The sequence below is a fragment of the Plasmodium yoelii genome (assembly GCF_900002385.2).
Source record: "Plasmodium yoelii strain 17X genome assembly, chromosome: 13".
Lineage (NCBI taxonomy): Eukaryota > Apicomplexa > Aconoidasida > Haemosporida > Plasmodiidae > Plasmodium > Plasmodium yoelii.
This window is the reverse complement of record NC_036185.2, coordinates 1,944,494-1,960,311: the sequence shown is the minus strand read 5'-3', so window position 1 is coordinate 1,960,311 and position 15,818 is coordinate 1,944,494. Positions and strand designations below refer to the sequence as shown.

The following is a 15,818-nucleotide window of genomic DNA, read 5'->3' as shown; positions in this document are numbered from 1 at the left end:
AATGGGTGATTGAGATAATTTAAATAATAATTAATATTGATGTGAATAAGTAAATATTTTTCAGTATTTTCCAGCATTTCCAGCATTTCCAGCATTTTCCAGCATTTTTCCTTTTTTACTTTTTGAACTATGGAAGGTGAAATAAAAACGTATAATGAATGTTTGGAACAATTATATAAAACACACTCAATCAAACTAGGGCTTGGAAGTACAAAAAAATTGAGTGAATTATTTGGCAATCCTTATAAGAATTATAAAACTATTCATGTAGCTGGTACAAATGGGAAAGGGTCGGTGTGTCATAAAATTTATTTAGGACTTAAATTAAAAAAATATAAAGTGGGAATATTTTCTTCTCCTCATATATTTTCCTTAAGAGAAAGAATAATTATAAATGATGAACCAATAAGTGAAAATGATTTAATTGCTTTAGTTAATGAAGTATTTAAAAAAGCAAAAAAAATAAATGCAAGTCCAACATTTTTTGAAATTATAACTCTAGTTGCTTTTATATATTTTTCTAATCAAAATGTAGATTATGCAGTTATTGAAACTGGATTAGGAGGAAGATTGGATGCAACCAATATTTTGGAAAAACCAGAATTAGTTATAATTACATCAATTGGTTATGATCATTTAAATATATTAGGGAATGATTTGAATCAAATATGTAATGAAAAAATTGGAATATTTAAGAAGGATGCTCAAGTTATAATAGGTCCATCTGTTTCTATATATGTAAATGTTTTTGAAAAGGCAAAAGAATTAAATTGCAATATGCATATTGTTCCACCAGAACCTAGAGGGGAAACATATAATGAAGAAAATACGAGAATAGCTATAGAATCTTTAAAAATATTAAATATAAATGTAGATAGCGTTTTAAAATCGATAATACCTATCAAACCTCCATTGAGAATACAATATTTAGCTGAAGAACAAATGGAACATATAAAAAAAAAGTACATACAAATGGAAATGATAGAAAATAATACTATTTTATCTTATCCTAGTGCTGTTATAATGGATGTAGGTCATAATGAAACTGCTATTGATAGACTATGTCGAGATATTAACTTTTTTCATAAAGACAAAATAATAAGAGTGTGTATATCTCTAACTAAACCTAGGAATTTAAATATATTCCAGCCATTAATTGCACAATTTCCCGATGTCTTAAAGGTATAAATAATTTTTTTGTTTATTCAATATATACATTTCGGTAAAATATACATATTTATTTGTTTGGTTATTTTTAATAACAGGATGTTTTTTACTTACCATCAATCAATGAGCGGACATATGACTTTGATGAAATTGTGGAAATGATAAATGATGATGCATATATAAATAATGAACTAAAGAATCATATATTAAATAGTTCAAAAAAAGTTAACCAATGGTTAATAGCAGAAAAGGAAAAAAATGGAAATTTAATTGATAACAATAAATTATATAAAAGAGGTAAGATCTATAATATTACCAAATTTATACATCATTATACATAAACAAATAAATATGCATATACTTGGTATTAATTTTCAAAGACAATGTTTTTTTTTTTTTTTTTTTTTAAAGGCACAATTCCTCTTATTGTAAGAAATGCATTTTTGGAGTGTTGCAAAGACAATTCTGTTCTGGTCATATGTGGCACTTTTTTTATTTTCGAGGAAGTTTTAAAATCTTTTGATATATACTCAGGTACGCCACGTAACATTTTATTAGACCAATATGTGTAATGCAATTTATTTTATCATTTTATTAGACCAATATGTGTAATGCAAATTTTGTTATCATTTCATTATTTTATCATTTCATTATTTTATCATTTTATTATTTTATCATTTCGTTATTTTATCATTTCATTATTTTACTTTGCTATTTTTAAATTAGACATGCAGGATACAATTTTTATGAACGAGCCATCAGTAGTATAGAGCTAGCTAAAAGGTGTGCAAACCCGTTAGGATTATTAAATGGCTAGTAAAAAAAATAAAAAAAAATAATAATAAAAAAAAATATAAAAAAATAATAATAAAAAAAATAATAATAAAAAAAATAATATAAAATAATATAAAAATATATAATAATAAAATATATTGAGCTAGCTAAAAAACAATACAGAGAGCCATGATATAAAATAATAAATGGGAATACAAATGGATAGTACAAAATATAATCTATGATAAAAATTTGTTAATATAAAACAAACATATTAGCTGAAAATCGAACTTAAGACCGTTTTTGTTTTTGGCTAGTTAAAGATAACATAAATATTGATAGCGATATAACGAAAAACATTTAGTAATTAATTAAATAATATATTTATTTCTTATTTATTTTATCGTTTAAAAGTAATTTCATACAAATTCTAAAAAAAAATAATTTTTTATTTGAAAAATTAAGAACAAGACATCAAAATAAAAATTTATAAGTATATATAATTAATGAAAAATAAATTTTTTTTTAAATATACTTTTTATGCAACAAAAAAATATATGTGGAAAAAGGCATCATTACAAATATTAGTTTAATATATCACTATTAACATTTATGCAATTTTTGTTTTATGTGTGTGTGTAAACAAACAGAAAAAGGAAATTTCATAACCCCCCAAAAAAATAAAAGAATGAATATATAAATTAATTTTCATTTGTGTAGCCACCTAATTATTCCTTCTTTTACTCTACTACTTATGTGCATATTTTTTATGGAAATATCAAAATGTGTTAAATTTTAAAATAAAATTCTTCGATAATATACAATTCTCAATGCGTATTATTATATAGTAATTTGTTTTCTTTTACATTTTTACATTTTTACATTATTTTTATGAAATGGACAAAATATTATTTCCTTTAGTTAATTTCACGCATATTAATATATACCTTCAAGGAAAGTAGTAATATCTACTAACAAATCATGTTATTGTTAGAAAGGACTAAAATGGCTATACATATAATACAATTGTGTTTATAGTAAAGTGCATTTGCCCCATTTTATCCAGTCTATAGATATTATTTTTGTTTTTAAAAATTGACGATCAATACAGTTTGCAGCATTGATTGTTTTTCTTGGCTTGCCTAAAAATGAAAAAAATGAAAAAAATGAAAAAAATGAAAAAAATAAAAAAATATAAAAAATGAAAAAAATATAAAAAATAAATAAAGTGGTGAGGGTAAAGAGACAAAGTGTGTGCATGTTATGGTGGGTGAACATACCTGTAAAACTGGTAAGATGAATTAGAAAGGTCTTGACTCTTTTTCATTAAATCATCAAGTTTTTCACCCCTTTGTAAAAGATCCTCAATATTTTTAAGCATAACATCTCTAACTTCATCAAGATCTTTTTGTACTCTTGAAAGCCTATCAGCTTCTGAAGGGTTTTGATATTTTTTTAATAATTCATTTAGCTCACTTGTAAATAACATACCTTCACTCAAATCTGAAATTATATGTTCATATTGTCCTCTACATTTTTGTTGAAATATTTTTTGAGTATTGTCTATTAAGCCAAATGCAATTCTCATAGGATATGATTTAGTAGTTAATACTAAAACACTTATATCATTTTCTTTGTTTGTATAAATATGTAAATGACCAATACCTGATTCTAATTCAATAACTTCTCTATTTCCTTTTTGGGTTCTACTACATACTAATCTTGAATGGAAAAATATATGTTCTTTTAATGAGGATCTATGGAAGAATGGAAATGATGATAAATCCACACTAGCAGACAAAAAAATAGGTTGCGAGGAATTATATTTATATATTAATATTCCATAAATTGCAATCCTATTTGTGCTTTCATTGCTTGGAAGAGGCCCTGATATATTGTTCATTTTAAATAATATAATAACAGCAAATATTTGTGACAATATAATCGTAGTAGCTAATGTGGCAATTTGTGAGTTTTGATAAAATGGGAAATGCAAAGCGATCAAGTAGTAATGCGGTATTATCACTATTATATTATCACTATTATATTATCACTATTATATTATCACTATTGTTATTATTATTATTGCTTTGTGAAATATGCATCCTACTAATATTTGAAATTTTTTAAATAATAAAAAATACGGGAAAAATCCGGGAAAAAAAAATTATTTTATACATATACATAAATATGCATACAAAAGTGGCGAGAATGTTTCCTAGAATTTGATTAATTTCAAAGGAACAAGCGAATTCCCTATTTAAATTATTTATATATGTTGGTATAATATATTTTTTGGGGAATTTTATAAATTTAATTAAAAAAATGAATATATTTTATGTAGTATAACATATTTTATGTAGTATAACATATTTTACTTTTTTTCCCCATTCTCAATATATTCTAAATTACAATTTATCAGGCTAAAATTATTTTTTTAAATTACCAAAAAAGTGAAATAAAAAAAAAAAAAAAAAAAAAAAATGATAACATATGTAGCTGTAATGCTTTGTCATGGATAAAGAAGGAAAATTATGTACAGAATTATGTACATGTATGTATAGTGATATATTTTTATGGATACTCTTGATATCCTTATCTGCTTCACTTATTTGTTTCGCTTATTTGGTTTAGTTCTGGTATTATTTATATATTGTAAAATTCTTATGATCATATAATTTGATTTTCTATTTTTTTAGTGTTAAAATAGTTGGTGTTTATTACCAAGTTGTAATATAACTGTGTTATATTTTTGTGTGCATATATAATACGGTATACAAAAAAAAAAAAAAACAGAAAAAAAAATCAATATTTTGAATAAACAAAGTGTAAATAAAAATTATTATTGAATAAAAATACAAAATAAAAGCTATACTTTTATATTAATTTTCCAATACGCAAAAATAATAAAATAATAAAATGATAAAATAATAAAATGATAAAATAATAAAATGATAAAATTATAAAATGATAAAATAATAAAATGATAAAATTATAAAATGATAAAATTATAAACACAATATAAATATATAGCACAATATTCTACATATAGAATAATATATGGTGTGCTAAATCAAGCGCTATTGATGTATCTAAAAAACTAAAAAAAAAACAAGATAAATAACACAAAAAAGATACATAAAAAAAATGAAAAGGACGTAAAAAAGCATGGAAATAATAATTAAGAAGAATTTTTTTTTTTTTTTGCTTTTCTTTTTCTAAGGCATTAAAGAGAAAATATGGTGTTTTCTTCATAACCAATATATAAAAATTATGTATAGATAATTGAATAAAATAAAAAAATAATTTTTTAAAAAATGAAATAAAAAGTAAAAAGATATTTTTATAAAATATAGATGGTGATTGTCTTAAAATATTATAAAAAATTATATTCATTTTTTTTATTTTATTTATAGAAAAATTATTATATATATTTCTTATATAATCTGTTAAGTTAAAATATATCATACTTTTATTTAATATATATAATAATTCTTCACATAAAAATAAAATCAAATTTATTGAAACGTTTTTGTCTATTTTCATATTTCGTTTTATTTTAAAAATTAATTCATTTATTTTATTCATATCATATTGGTTATTTTCTTCTCTAGTTCCTTTATATACTTTTTGGAATAGACATTTTTTTTTCACAAAATTTAAATTATAAATTTTGTTTTTTATATTTTTATCATTAAACTGATCGAATAAATAAATAATATTATAATTATCTATATGTGGTATTTTTAAAAAATAAAAATTATCTTCTTCTAATTCATCTACATTAGTGTGTAACTTTTTTTCATAATGTTCTAGAGTAAAAAATAAAAATAAAAATAATTTTTCAAAATTGTAAGGGACAAACTTATCAAAACTGTTTTTATTAACAGTTATTTTCATATTCATATCTTCCTTTTCGCATATATTTCTACAATTTTTTCCACAATTTTTTTCGCATATATTTCCACAATTTTTCCCACTATTTTTTCCACATTTTTCACTTATGAATGTAAACAATATATTATTTATTAAAGTGTACTTAAATTTAATAAATAAATTTTTCATATAATTATGTATATGTATTATAATGACAAAAAACCCTTCCATTTTTTTAGTTTGTTTTAATAATTGTTCAATATATATATGCAATTTTATTACATGTTTATTATTTGGTTGTAAAACACCTTTATGTGGATAAACATATATATGCCTTAAAATATCAAAATTATATTTTTTATCAATTTTATTTTTATTATTTTTAAAACAGATATTTTGCTCGAAATATTTAAATATACTATTTTGTTTAACATGTAAAAATGAATATAAATTTACTGGAATAATACAGTCATTTTTTTTATCATAGCAAAATATGGAAAAATGTAATTTCTCTGGAATCGTGCCCTCGATTTTAACACGGTTATTACTACAAACACACTTTGCATCAGCATTTGTGTCCTCATTTGTGTCCTCATTTATGTCCTTGTTTATATTTTTATTTATATTTTTATTTTTATTTACATCCTTGTTTGTTTCGCCTGGTTCACAACCGTTCTCGCTTTTTTTTACAATTTCAGATTTAAGAATATTATTTTTTTTGCTAAAAATAGTACTTATATTAGTATGCCACTTCTCAAATATGTTTTTTTTTAAATTATCTTCCACCAAAATTGAAAGCTGACTATCTTTTCTGCTAACATTGTTTGTATCGCCATTGCCTTGCTTATTGGCAAATTCTCCGCTTTCACAATTTTCCCCACTTTCGCAACCGAACGAAGTGTGTGCTTTTTTCTCATCTTGATTGGCATATGGTGTGTTAGTATGTACATTTATTAATTCGTCATTTTTTTGATTAATATTTAAAGTAGATATATTTCGAGAAGTTGTTTCATTAGAATCATAAGATAAAGTAAAACTTGTTTGATATATTTGATAAGTATTAATTATGTTCAAATTTATAAAATTGGGAGATATTGAAATAAGGTTCGTTATTTTATTTGCGCCACTTTTGCTACCGCCACTTTTGCTACCGCCACTTTTGCTACCGCCACTTTTGCTACTGCCACTTTTGCTACCACTTTTAGCATCCCTAAATAAATTGCATAAGACTCTAAAGCCAATCAACTTAAATTCATGTGAGCCATTGCCAGGAACAATTAATGTCGAATAAGCTTTGGGCTGAATATAATTTTTTTTTTTTTTTTTATTTAGAATAAAAAAATTTTTGTCAGGAAAAATAGAATAATCATTTATTATATTTCTTATTTCATTTTTTTTTTTTTCAATAAGAATATTTTTTTCAAATCCTAAGAAAATAATAATATCATTATCGAATAACCAAATATCTTTTTTTTGTGTTTCGAAAATTAACTTATTTATAAAATAGTTATAAAGCTGCTTACAGCACATGGCATAGTAATTTAGGCAATACTTTATATAGTTGCTTTTGGCACTTTTTTCGGCACTTTTTTCAGCACTTTTTTCAGCATTTTTTTCCGCATTCTCTGCATTTTCGTCAGTTTCGCCATTTTCGCCATTTTCGCCTTTTCTATATCTTGAAAACAAGTCTTTATAATAATCTATGTTATCAAAAGATTCGAACAAATTTACATTTGCCAAGCATACACACAAACTTGTATTTTTAATTTTAAATGTAATACAACTAAAATGATTTAAATTTTTTTCATTTTTATTATATAATTTATCTCCAAAATATGAATATATATAATTATTATTATTATTTTTATTTATTTTTTTATAACACACATTACTACTATATGACCTTATTGGATTCAAATTTTTTATATCATTTTCTTTTTGATGGATAACAGAACAATGATTATTTTTATCTACAGAATTATTTATCAAAACTATTTTATTTATCGAATAATTATAAATATTACTATTTAATGATGTAGATATAATTTTATTTTTAATAGGATATTCATAACTAGCTAATTTATTAAAATATTTTTTTTTTTTTTTTTTTTTTTTTTTTTTTTTAAAGATATTCAAATTATCCTCAATAATATCATCTGGTTGTATATTTTCACACAATTTAGTTTGATTCCATTTATTTTTTACAAAATTATAAAAATATGATTTTAAAATAGTTTTATATATTTTCCCATAAACTTTTTTTGTTGCAATTTCGATATTTTTAAAATATACATGACGAATATTATTGTATAAATATGTTTTTACTAAAAAAATAAATGGGCAATTTTCAAAATGTTCTAAATTTATAAGTTTATAATTTTCTACCCATTCTATTTCATTTTTAATTCTTAACTTAATCAACTGAGATACCTGCTTTCTTTCAAAATAATTCTTAAAACTATAAGTAGAAAAAAAAGTTACACATACATGTATGTGTATATATATATGTATATGTATGCATATGCAATGTAATATACAATTTTGACACTATTTTAAAAGGAGAAAGGGAAAGATCCTCAAAAATAAGTCAATGTTTCTTATTTTTTCTTATTTTTTCTTATTTTTTCTTATTTTAAAAATATATAAAAATGTAGAATGAACAAGAATAAAACACACACATATTTCATTTCTATCTTTGTGACAATATATATAAGATACCTAATAATTATTATATCTTCGGTTGGTGATTGTTTTAAAAGAGTCCAAAATATATTTGAATAATTTTGACATAAGTTAAAATCGAAAATATAAAAAGCACTTGTGTAATTGTGTGGTTTATTCATCTTATTTTGCTTTCCCTTCTATATTTTTATTTACTTCATATATTTATTTTGTATTTACTTCATATATTTATTTCATATATTTATTTTTGTATTTATTTCATATATTTATTTCATATATTTATTTTTGTATTTTTTTTTATACAAATTTATACAAATGTTTAGAAAAAGCCATATTTTAGTGATATGTCCTTGACAATTTATTAAAAAAAAAAAAACACATAACACTTATTTTTATTTCCTTAAAAATTTATTATGTGTATATAGATAGACTCTAGTATTATTATTAAAAAAAAAAAAAAAATTATATTTTATTATTTAACAAAATAAATATACTGCGTTATTTCTCACACTAGTGTATTTACGCCATGTTTGGCATTGAACTGGTTAGCGAATGGGTATAAAACAAAAAAAAGCAAAAAAAAGCAAAAAAAAACAAAAAAAAAGCAAAAAAAAAGAATAAAAAAGAATAAAAAAGAACAAAGCAAAGAGATACTATAAGCTAAATGAGAACGGTCAAAGAGCAACAGCTCCATTTAGGCGCTTACCATAACTTAGTTTTCCCATTTGTGCGTCTTTCATTTTTTACAATACAATGAAAATGGTCAACACATTTGAAGATGAGGTTAAAATTACCAGCACATTTGAAGATGAAATTAAAAAGATATTTCCCTTTCCTCCGTACGAAGTAAGGATGGCAGAAAAGTGAAAAAAAACACCGAAAAAAAAAGTGAAAAAAAAGTGAAAAAAAAGTGAACGAAGTGACGGTTTAGAAATGAACCAATTAGCAAGCCTTTACAACGACTTGTCTTCTATCAATTAAGGTGTTTAACTTTTTTTTTTTTTTTTTTTTTTTTTTCATTTTATTTATGTCAGGCCCAACTAGAATTCATGAAAATAATGTATGAAATTATGAAAAGATCAAATATAAAGGTTGAAAAAATAAAACTAATTTTTGAAATTATAAGAAAAAATGAAAATATGTTAAAAAATATAAAGGATACAAATAAAGCTATATTAGATATATTTAATGATAAATTTGAAATTCAAACAAAAGAATTAAATTATGTTAAAAATGAAATATATACTGAACAACATATCATTAGTGAAATGAAAACTGGATCTGGGAAATCTCTAACCTTATTAGCTTCAATTATTTATTTGTATAAAAAAAAAAAACCACGAAAAAAAAAGATTAATATATTTGATTAGCCCTATTTTATAAAAAAATTTACTATTTCAAATTCTTTAGAATTATTATCAAGTATTTAGTGTCTATATATTTTTGTCATAAATATTATTTTATCGTTTCTTTCTCAGCTTATTGAAGCATAGATTTGATCTATTTTTAATAAAAGAAAATGTGGAGCTTAAAAGGGAGGGTACATGATTGAATTTATCACCATTTTTATCACCATTTTTATCATTATTTTTTTATCACTATTTTTGTCACTATTTTTATTACCATTATTTTTTATCACCATTTTTATCGCCATTATTTTTTATCGCTATTTTGTTCAGAACCAGAATGGATACGAGAAAATATTATAAACAATGTCATACAAAAATATCAAAACTATATAAATATGGAAAAAACAAAAAATGAAAATAATTTAAAAATTCTAAATAAATATTTCACTTTTACTAATGATAAAATACAATTTAATGAGCATATTTTGTTACAAAAAAAACAAAAAAAAAATGACATAATACAAAAAGGGGAAGATAATGATGATATATTGCCTACTTGGAACGGTATAAAAAAGACAACAATTTCTATACTTTTATAAATACAATAAGTGTACATTCGTGCATCTATTCGTGCATCTATTCGTGCATCTATTCGTGCATACATTCGTGCATATATTCGTGCATCTATTCGTGCATATATTCTTCTTTTTTTTTTTGAATTTTATTAATTAGACGAGGATATGGAAAACAATTTTTTTCTTGACGAACCTCCAAAAAAACAGGTACGAAAAATTGGAATAACCAAACTGGCCAAACTAGCCAAACTTGCCAATGCACACACGCAGTTGCTACCCATGCCTAGACATGATTAGACATGATTAGACATGATTAGACATGATTAGACATGATTAGAGATATGTATAGATAGTATAGATATGTATAGATAGTATAGATATGTATAGATAGTATAGATATGTATAGATGTGTACACCGTGGCTATTCCCTTTTCTCTCAGATTTTCATATGCAGTCGAACGCAATCACAACTAAACCAGTATTTTTCAGAATTAAAAAAGATCGAAAAAAAGCTAAGCAAGGAAAATTTACCGATAAATATGATAATCATTGGAAGTAGAAAGCATCTATGTATTAATGAGGTAAGCAAATGAGAGTATATTGATAGTTTTATTGCATAGTTTTATTGCATACTTTTGTCTGCATATTCATTTTCTTGCCCATTTTCCACTTTAGAAAATTATGAAAAAATGCCCAAATGTAAACGAGCTAAACGAGGCATGCCGAAGTAGCAAATGCAAATATAAAGAAGGGTTTACAGAAATGGTTTTAGAAAAAAAAAAAAAAAAAAAAAAAATTTTTTATGAGTCATCTAGTGATAGTAATAGTAGTAAAGAAGAAAATGATGAAATAAATAATTATATCTTAATTAAAAAATTAATAAATACAAAAAATATAGATATGAATAAAATTAAAGAAATATGTAGACATGATAAAATTGAGATATGCCCTTATTATATGTGTAAAGAAAATATCCAAAATGCAGACATAATTTTATTACCTTATATTTGTATCTTAAATGAACAGATTAGAAATAATTTAAAAATAAATATAAAAAATAATATAATAATTTTTGATGAATCTCAAAATATTATAGAAAATATAAATAATGCAAATTCGATAGGAATTAGTAAAAGTCAAATTATTTTTACAAAATTAGTTTTAAAAAAATATATTCAAAAATATGAGAATAGTTTAAATAATAATAATGTTATTATGATTAAACAAATTATTATTTATTGTGATTTATTATTAAAATATTTTACATCTATAAATGAATCTGTTTCAAATATAACTAGATTCATGCTTCTTTCAAAATTAGATGCATTAAATTTAAATAATATATCAGCCTTTTTAAATAATTCACTTTTTTGTAGAAAATTCAAAATTTTTGCAGAAGTAAACATAAATGAATATTTTAAAAAAAGTAATAAAGAAAGGCCATCTATTATATCAGCATATGTCAATACATCTTCTATTTATTTGTTATGTGAATTTACAAATAAATTAATTCGATCAAACAAATATGATTCTATATATATAAATAAAAATGATGATAATGGAATATATAATAATTCCGATTTGGAAGATGATAATCAATATAATAACAAAACTGAAACATTAAATAAAAATGATAATAGTAACACAGGGTTTTCTAATTCTTCTTTTTCAAGCAAGCGGCCTGGGTGTAGTACAGATAATAATGTAGAGGCAGAAAAAAAAAGAAAATTACAAAATAATACCAACGTAATAGGAACAAAAAATAAAAACGAACCAAACAATAGCAACGACGATTTTAGGGATTTGTCAGAGTACCTCAAATATATTTTAGGAAATAATAAGGATATGATATTAAAAGAAAAAATAGAAATTATAAGTGTTAGCTCATGTAACAATTTTCAAAATATAACAAAAGATTGTAACAATATAATATTGATTGGAGGAACATTACAACCAATAGAAGAATTTTTATTATTATTTTTAAGTGAAAAAAAAAATAAAATAAAATTATATTTTTCTGATTATATATTTAAAAAATCAAATATCTTTGTAAGAATAATGCCTACTAATTTATTAACATTTAATAGTATTGATAATACATATAAAAATAGATTTGATAGATCACATTTATTAAATATAGCATTACAAATATATATATTAACATTATATGTAAATTATGGAAATATTGTCTTTTTTTCATCTTATACTTTTTTAAATGAATTTATGAATTTTTTATATAATGAAGGAAAATATATTTTAGAAAAAATGAAAAAAAAAAAATTTTTATTTTTCGAAAAAAAAAATGATAATAATGTCTTAAAAAATTATATGACCAATATTATTAATATAAAAAAACAAGATAATCAAATGAGAATTAAAAATGGATGTATATTATTTTGTGTAATGAATGCAAAACTTAGTGAAGGAATCAATTTCCATGATGATTTTTGTAGAAATATATTAATTGTTGGTATCCCTTTTTTTAAACATGAAAAAAATAATACTTCAACTTCTAATATCAATAAAAATAATTTAGTTCTAAATTATTATAAAGAATATTCGAAGGATAGATCAAAAAAAAACGATCCTAATACACATGACATTTCAAATTCCATCCCAATTTTGTCAGGTATTAAATGAATGCTAAACATGATTCCGTCATTATAATAGTATCTATCGTATTCGCCGCGTCGTTTTACCATCTTTTTTACCATCTTTTTATACCATCTTTTTATACCATCTTTTTTTACCATTTTTTTTACCATTTTTTTTTACCATTTTTTTTACCATTTTTTTTACCATTTTTTTTACCATTTTTTTTACCATCTTTTTTTCGCCAGATTGGCAGATAAGCCAAATGTGTAAGACATACGAATTAAAATGTGCCATGAAAATAGTAAATCAGTGTATAGGACGAAGTTTGAGACATATCAACGATTTTTCATCTTTTTTTTTCCTTGATCAAAGATTTAATAATCCAGAAATATATGACTGTTTTCCAACATTTGTAAAAACACATTTAAATGATATAAAAAACTTAGGATATACTAATAATGAAATTTTTCAAAAAGAAAAACAAAATTTTCATGAAATATATGATGATATTAAAAATCACTATAAACATATTATAACAAATCAGGACCCAATAAAAGATTCTCAAAATTATTTAAAAAATTTTGTAACTGATTTGGTACATTTAAAAGAGTTTCATAAAAAAATGAATTATTTATGACTTTTATATTTTTATATTTTTATATTTTACGATTTTTACGATTTTTATGATTTTTTTTTTTTTTTTTTTTCGTATATATCCGTGGGGATACTAAAATGTGCATTTATTATAGATAAAACTGTTTATAATCTGGCTTTAAATTTAATAAAATATTTTATTTCAAATTTTGTAAACTTCATAATTAATCAATGCTTTTGTAGTGTCTTGACAGGAACTACTTGAATGTCGCTACATAATGTCTAATCTAAACATCTATTATTGTTATTGTTTTAATTATTATTATTTTACATAAAAAATTATAAAAAGAAAAATGTTTTGAGTTTGTAAAAACAATAACAAAATATATATGATGTTGGGTACAGACATTTGTGTTTAAATGTCTGGAAAGAAGTGAAAGATACATCATATAATAACAATAATAAAATAAATCATGATAAATGTAATGCTTTGATATATCAAGGGATAGACATAATATAAATAAATATATAACACCACTTGCTATTTTAAAAAAGTGTGCATATATTTTATTTCATTATAATTATTTATAGAAAAAAAAAATATTAATTTAGATTCTCAATTATTATAAAAATTAATAAAATGGATAAAACAAATTTTACTTCGATGTCTTTTCCTCCCATTTTTTCCCCTCATTTTTTCCCTCCATTTTTTCCCCCCATTTTTTCCCTCCATTTTTTCCCCCCATTTTTTCCTCTCATTTTTTGTGGGCCCATCAAAGGGGATAACAAATAAGCCATCTATTTATTTACAATTTTTCATTTTGAATTTTATTTAAAGTATTGCCATATATGTTATTTTGATTAATTTTAATATTTTCATTCATAGTTCTTTTAATAACTTCATCCATTATTTCGATTCCTTGTTTGCTTTTTTCCTTTATGACATTTAGTATAGTCTAAGAATAAAAAAATAAATATCATATAATTCTATATTATGTTCGGCACAAAATTTATTATTTAGTTTGTGATAAAAATGTGCCAAATGATAGTATGCACATAAATATGTATACATATGTATATATACATATATATATATATATATATATATAGGCCCAATTGCATGTCTTACATTTTCTATAAGATTTTTCATATAACCTAATCCGGTTATATTTATTTGGGTGCTTTGCTTATAAAAAGTGTTATTATCTGTATTAAGGAAACGTTAAAAAGGTGTAAAAATAAACAAACAATAAGCAAACAAATAATAAGCAAACAAATAATAAGCAAACAAATTAGTCATATATTTTTTAAATATACCGTAACCGTCTTTCTGAAAATATGTACATTTTTCGACTGAATTAACAAATGGGGCTAAAGTATAATTAACTGTTTTTATTGTTAACTTTTTTTTTTTTAAGTTAACTTTTATGTCTTCAACAGCTATTCCTCGACCATCGATATTAAAAATATTTCCTATCAAAATTATATGCAAAAAAAATATGAACGTTCATGTAAATTTATAAAAAAATATATAAAATAGCTATATATGTAATATTATAAGTTGTGTGAAAAAAAAAAAATTACAAAAATCATTTATTAAAAGTGCACAAGATAAATATAAAAATTTATTACTAAAAATTTTAGGAATGAAATATTGAAGATGAACTATTCTTTTTAATTTCATCGTTTGGTTATCGATATCAATTTTCCTATCAATTACATCAATGCCTTTTATGTGATTCTGAACAAGGTTAGGATATTTATTCCAATAAGCTGCCTATATTATTATATATACATGTTCATATAAAAGTGTGTTTTTAAATTAATTGTAGATATAATTAAAATAAATACATATTGGATATAATAAAAATTATTTAAGTCTAAGCAAATTGGTGAATATGTGAATATAAGTTTACACACAAACATACATACTTTCTATGTAAAGAATTATGAATGTATACACACCAATTTCACATAATTATATACGCAATATATTCATTACTATATATTACATCCATTTATTATACACTTTCAATATATATGCATTTTTTTTATATTTTTATTTAATTCACTTTTGTATTACTGTAACTGTTCCCCAATCATAATGGTACATGTGTTCCTGTTCAAAATTTTTCATTATATTGTCATAACAATAAAATAAAAACAAAAGTGTGGGAGGGGGGAATATAATTTTCCCCTTAAAAAC

General features: G+C 22.3%; 5 protein-coding genes across 5 annotated transcripts; 2 read left to right on the top strand and 3 right to left on the bottom strand.

Moving 5' to 3' along the window:
* Positions 1–129: 129 nt before the first annotated feature.
* On the top strand, positions 130–1,937 carry PY17X_1344700 (dihydrofolate synthase/folylpolyglutamate synthase, putative; the record flags this gene model as incomplete). Its single annotated transcript, XM_022957212.1, has 4 exons — positions 130–1,182; positions 1,266–1,464; positions 1,579–1,701; positions 1,894–1,937. 4 exons carry the CDS (start codon positions 130–132, stop codon positions 1,935–1,937), a joined length of 1,419 nt encoding a protein of 472 aa, XP_022813667.1.
* Positions 1,938–3,043: 1,106 nt separating this feature from the next.
* PY17X_1344600 (SNARE protein, putative) lies at positions 3,044–3,844 on the bottom strand (the record flags this gene model as incomplete). The annotated part of the gene is made up of 2 exons (XM_719010.1): positions 3,044–3,083; positions 3,222–3,844. The coding sequence occupies 2 exons, from the start codon at positions 3,842–3,844 to the stop codon at positions 3,044–3,046; spliced, it is 663 nt and encodes a 220-aa protein (XP_724103.1).
* A 1,139-nt stretch (positions 3,845–4,983) lies between these two features.
* Positions 4,984–8,660, bottom strand: PY17X_1344500 (conserved Plasmodium protein, unknown function; the record flags this gene model as incomplete). The annotated part of the gene is made up of 2 exons (XM_022957211.1): positions 4,984–8,275; positions 8,536–8,660. 2 exons carry the CDS (start codon positions 8,658–8,660, stop codon positions 4,984–4,986), a joined length of 3,417 nt encoding a protein of 1,138 aa, XP_022813666.1.
* A 592-nt stretch (positions 8,661–9,252) lies between these two features.
* PY17X_1344400 (DEAD box helicase, putative) lies at positions 9,253–13,655 on the top strand (the record flags this gene model as incomplete). The annotated part of the gene is made up of 8 exons (XM_022957210.1): positions 9,253–9,345; positions 9,534–9,820; positions 9,978–10,039; positions 10,179–10,412; positions 10,581–10,630; positions 10,864–11,004; positions 11,099–13,052; positions 13,264–13,655. The coding sequence occupies 8 exons, from the start codon at positions 9,253–9,255 to the stop codon at positions 13,653–13,655; spliced, it is 3,213 nt and encodes a 1,070-aa protein (XP_022813665.1).
* Positions 13,656–14,418: 763 nt separating this feature from the next.
* On the bottom strand, positions 14,419–15,749 carry PY17X_1344300 (PRELI domain-containing protein, putative; the record flags this gene model as incomplete). Its single annotated transcript, XM_022957209.1, has 5 exons — positions 14,419–14,568; positions 14,742–14,818; positions 14,930–15,085; positions 15,245–15,389; positions 15,696–15,749. The coding sequence occupies 5 exons, from the start codon at positions 15,747–15,749 to the stop codon at positions 14,419–14,421; spliced, it is 582 nt and encodes a 193-aa protein (XP_022813664.1).
* Positions 15,750–15,818: the final 69 nt, after the last annotated feature.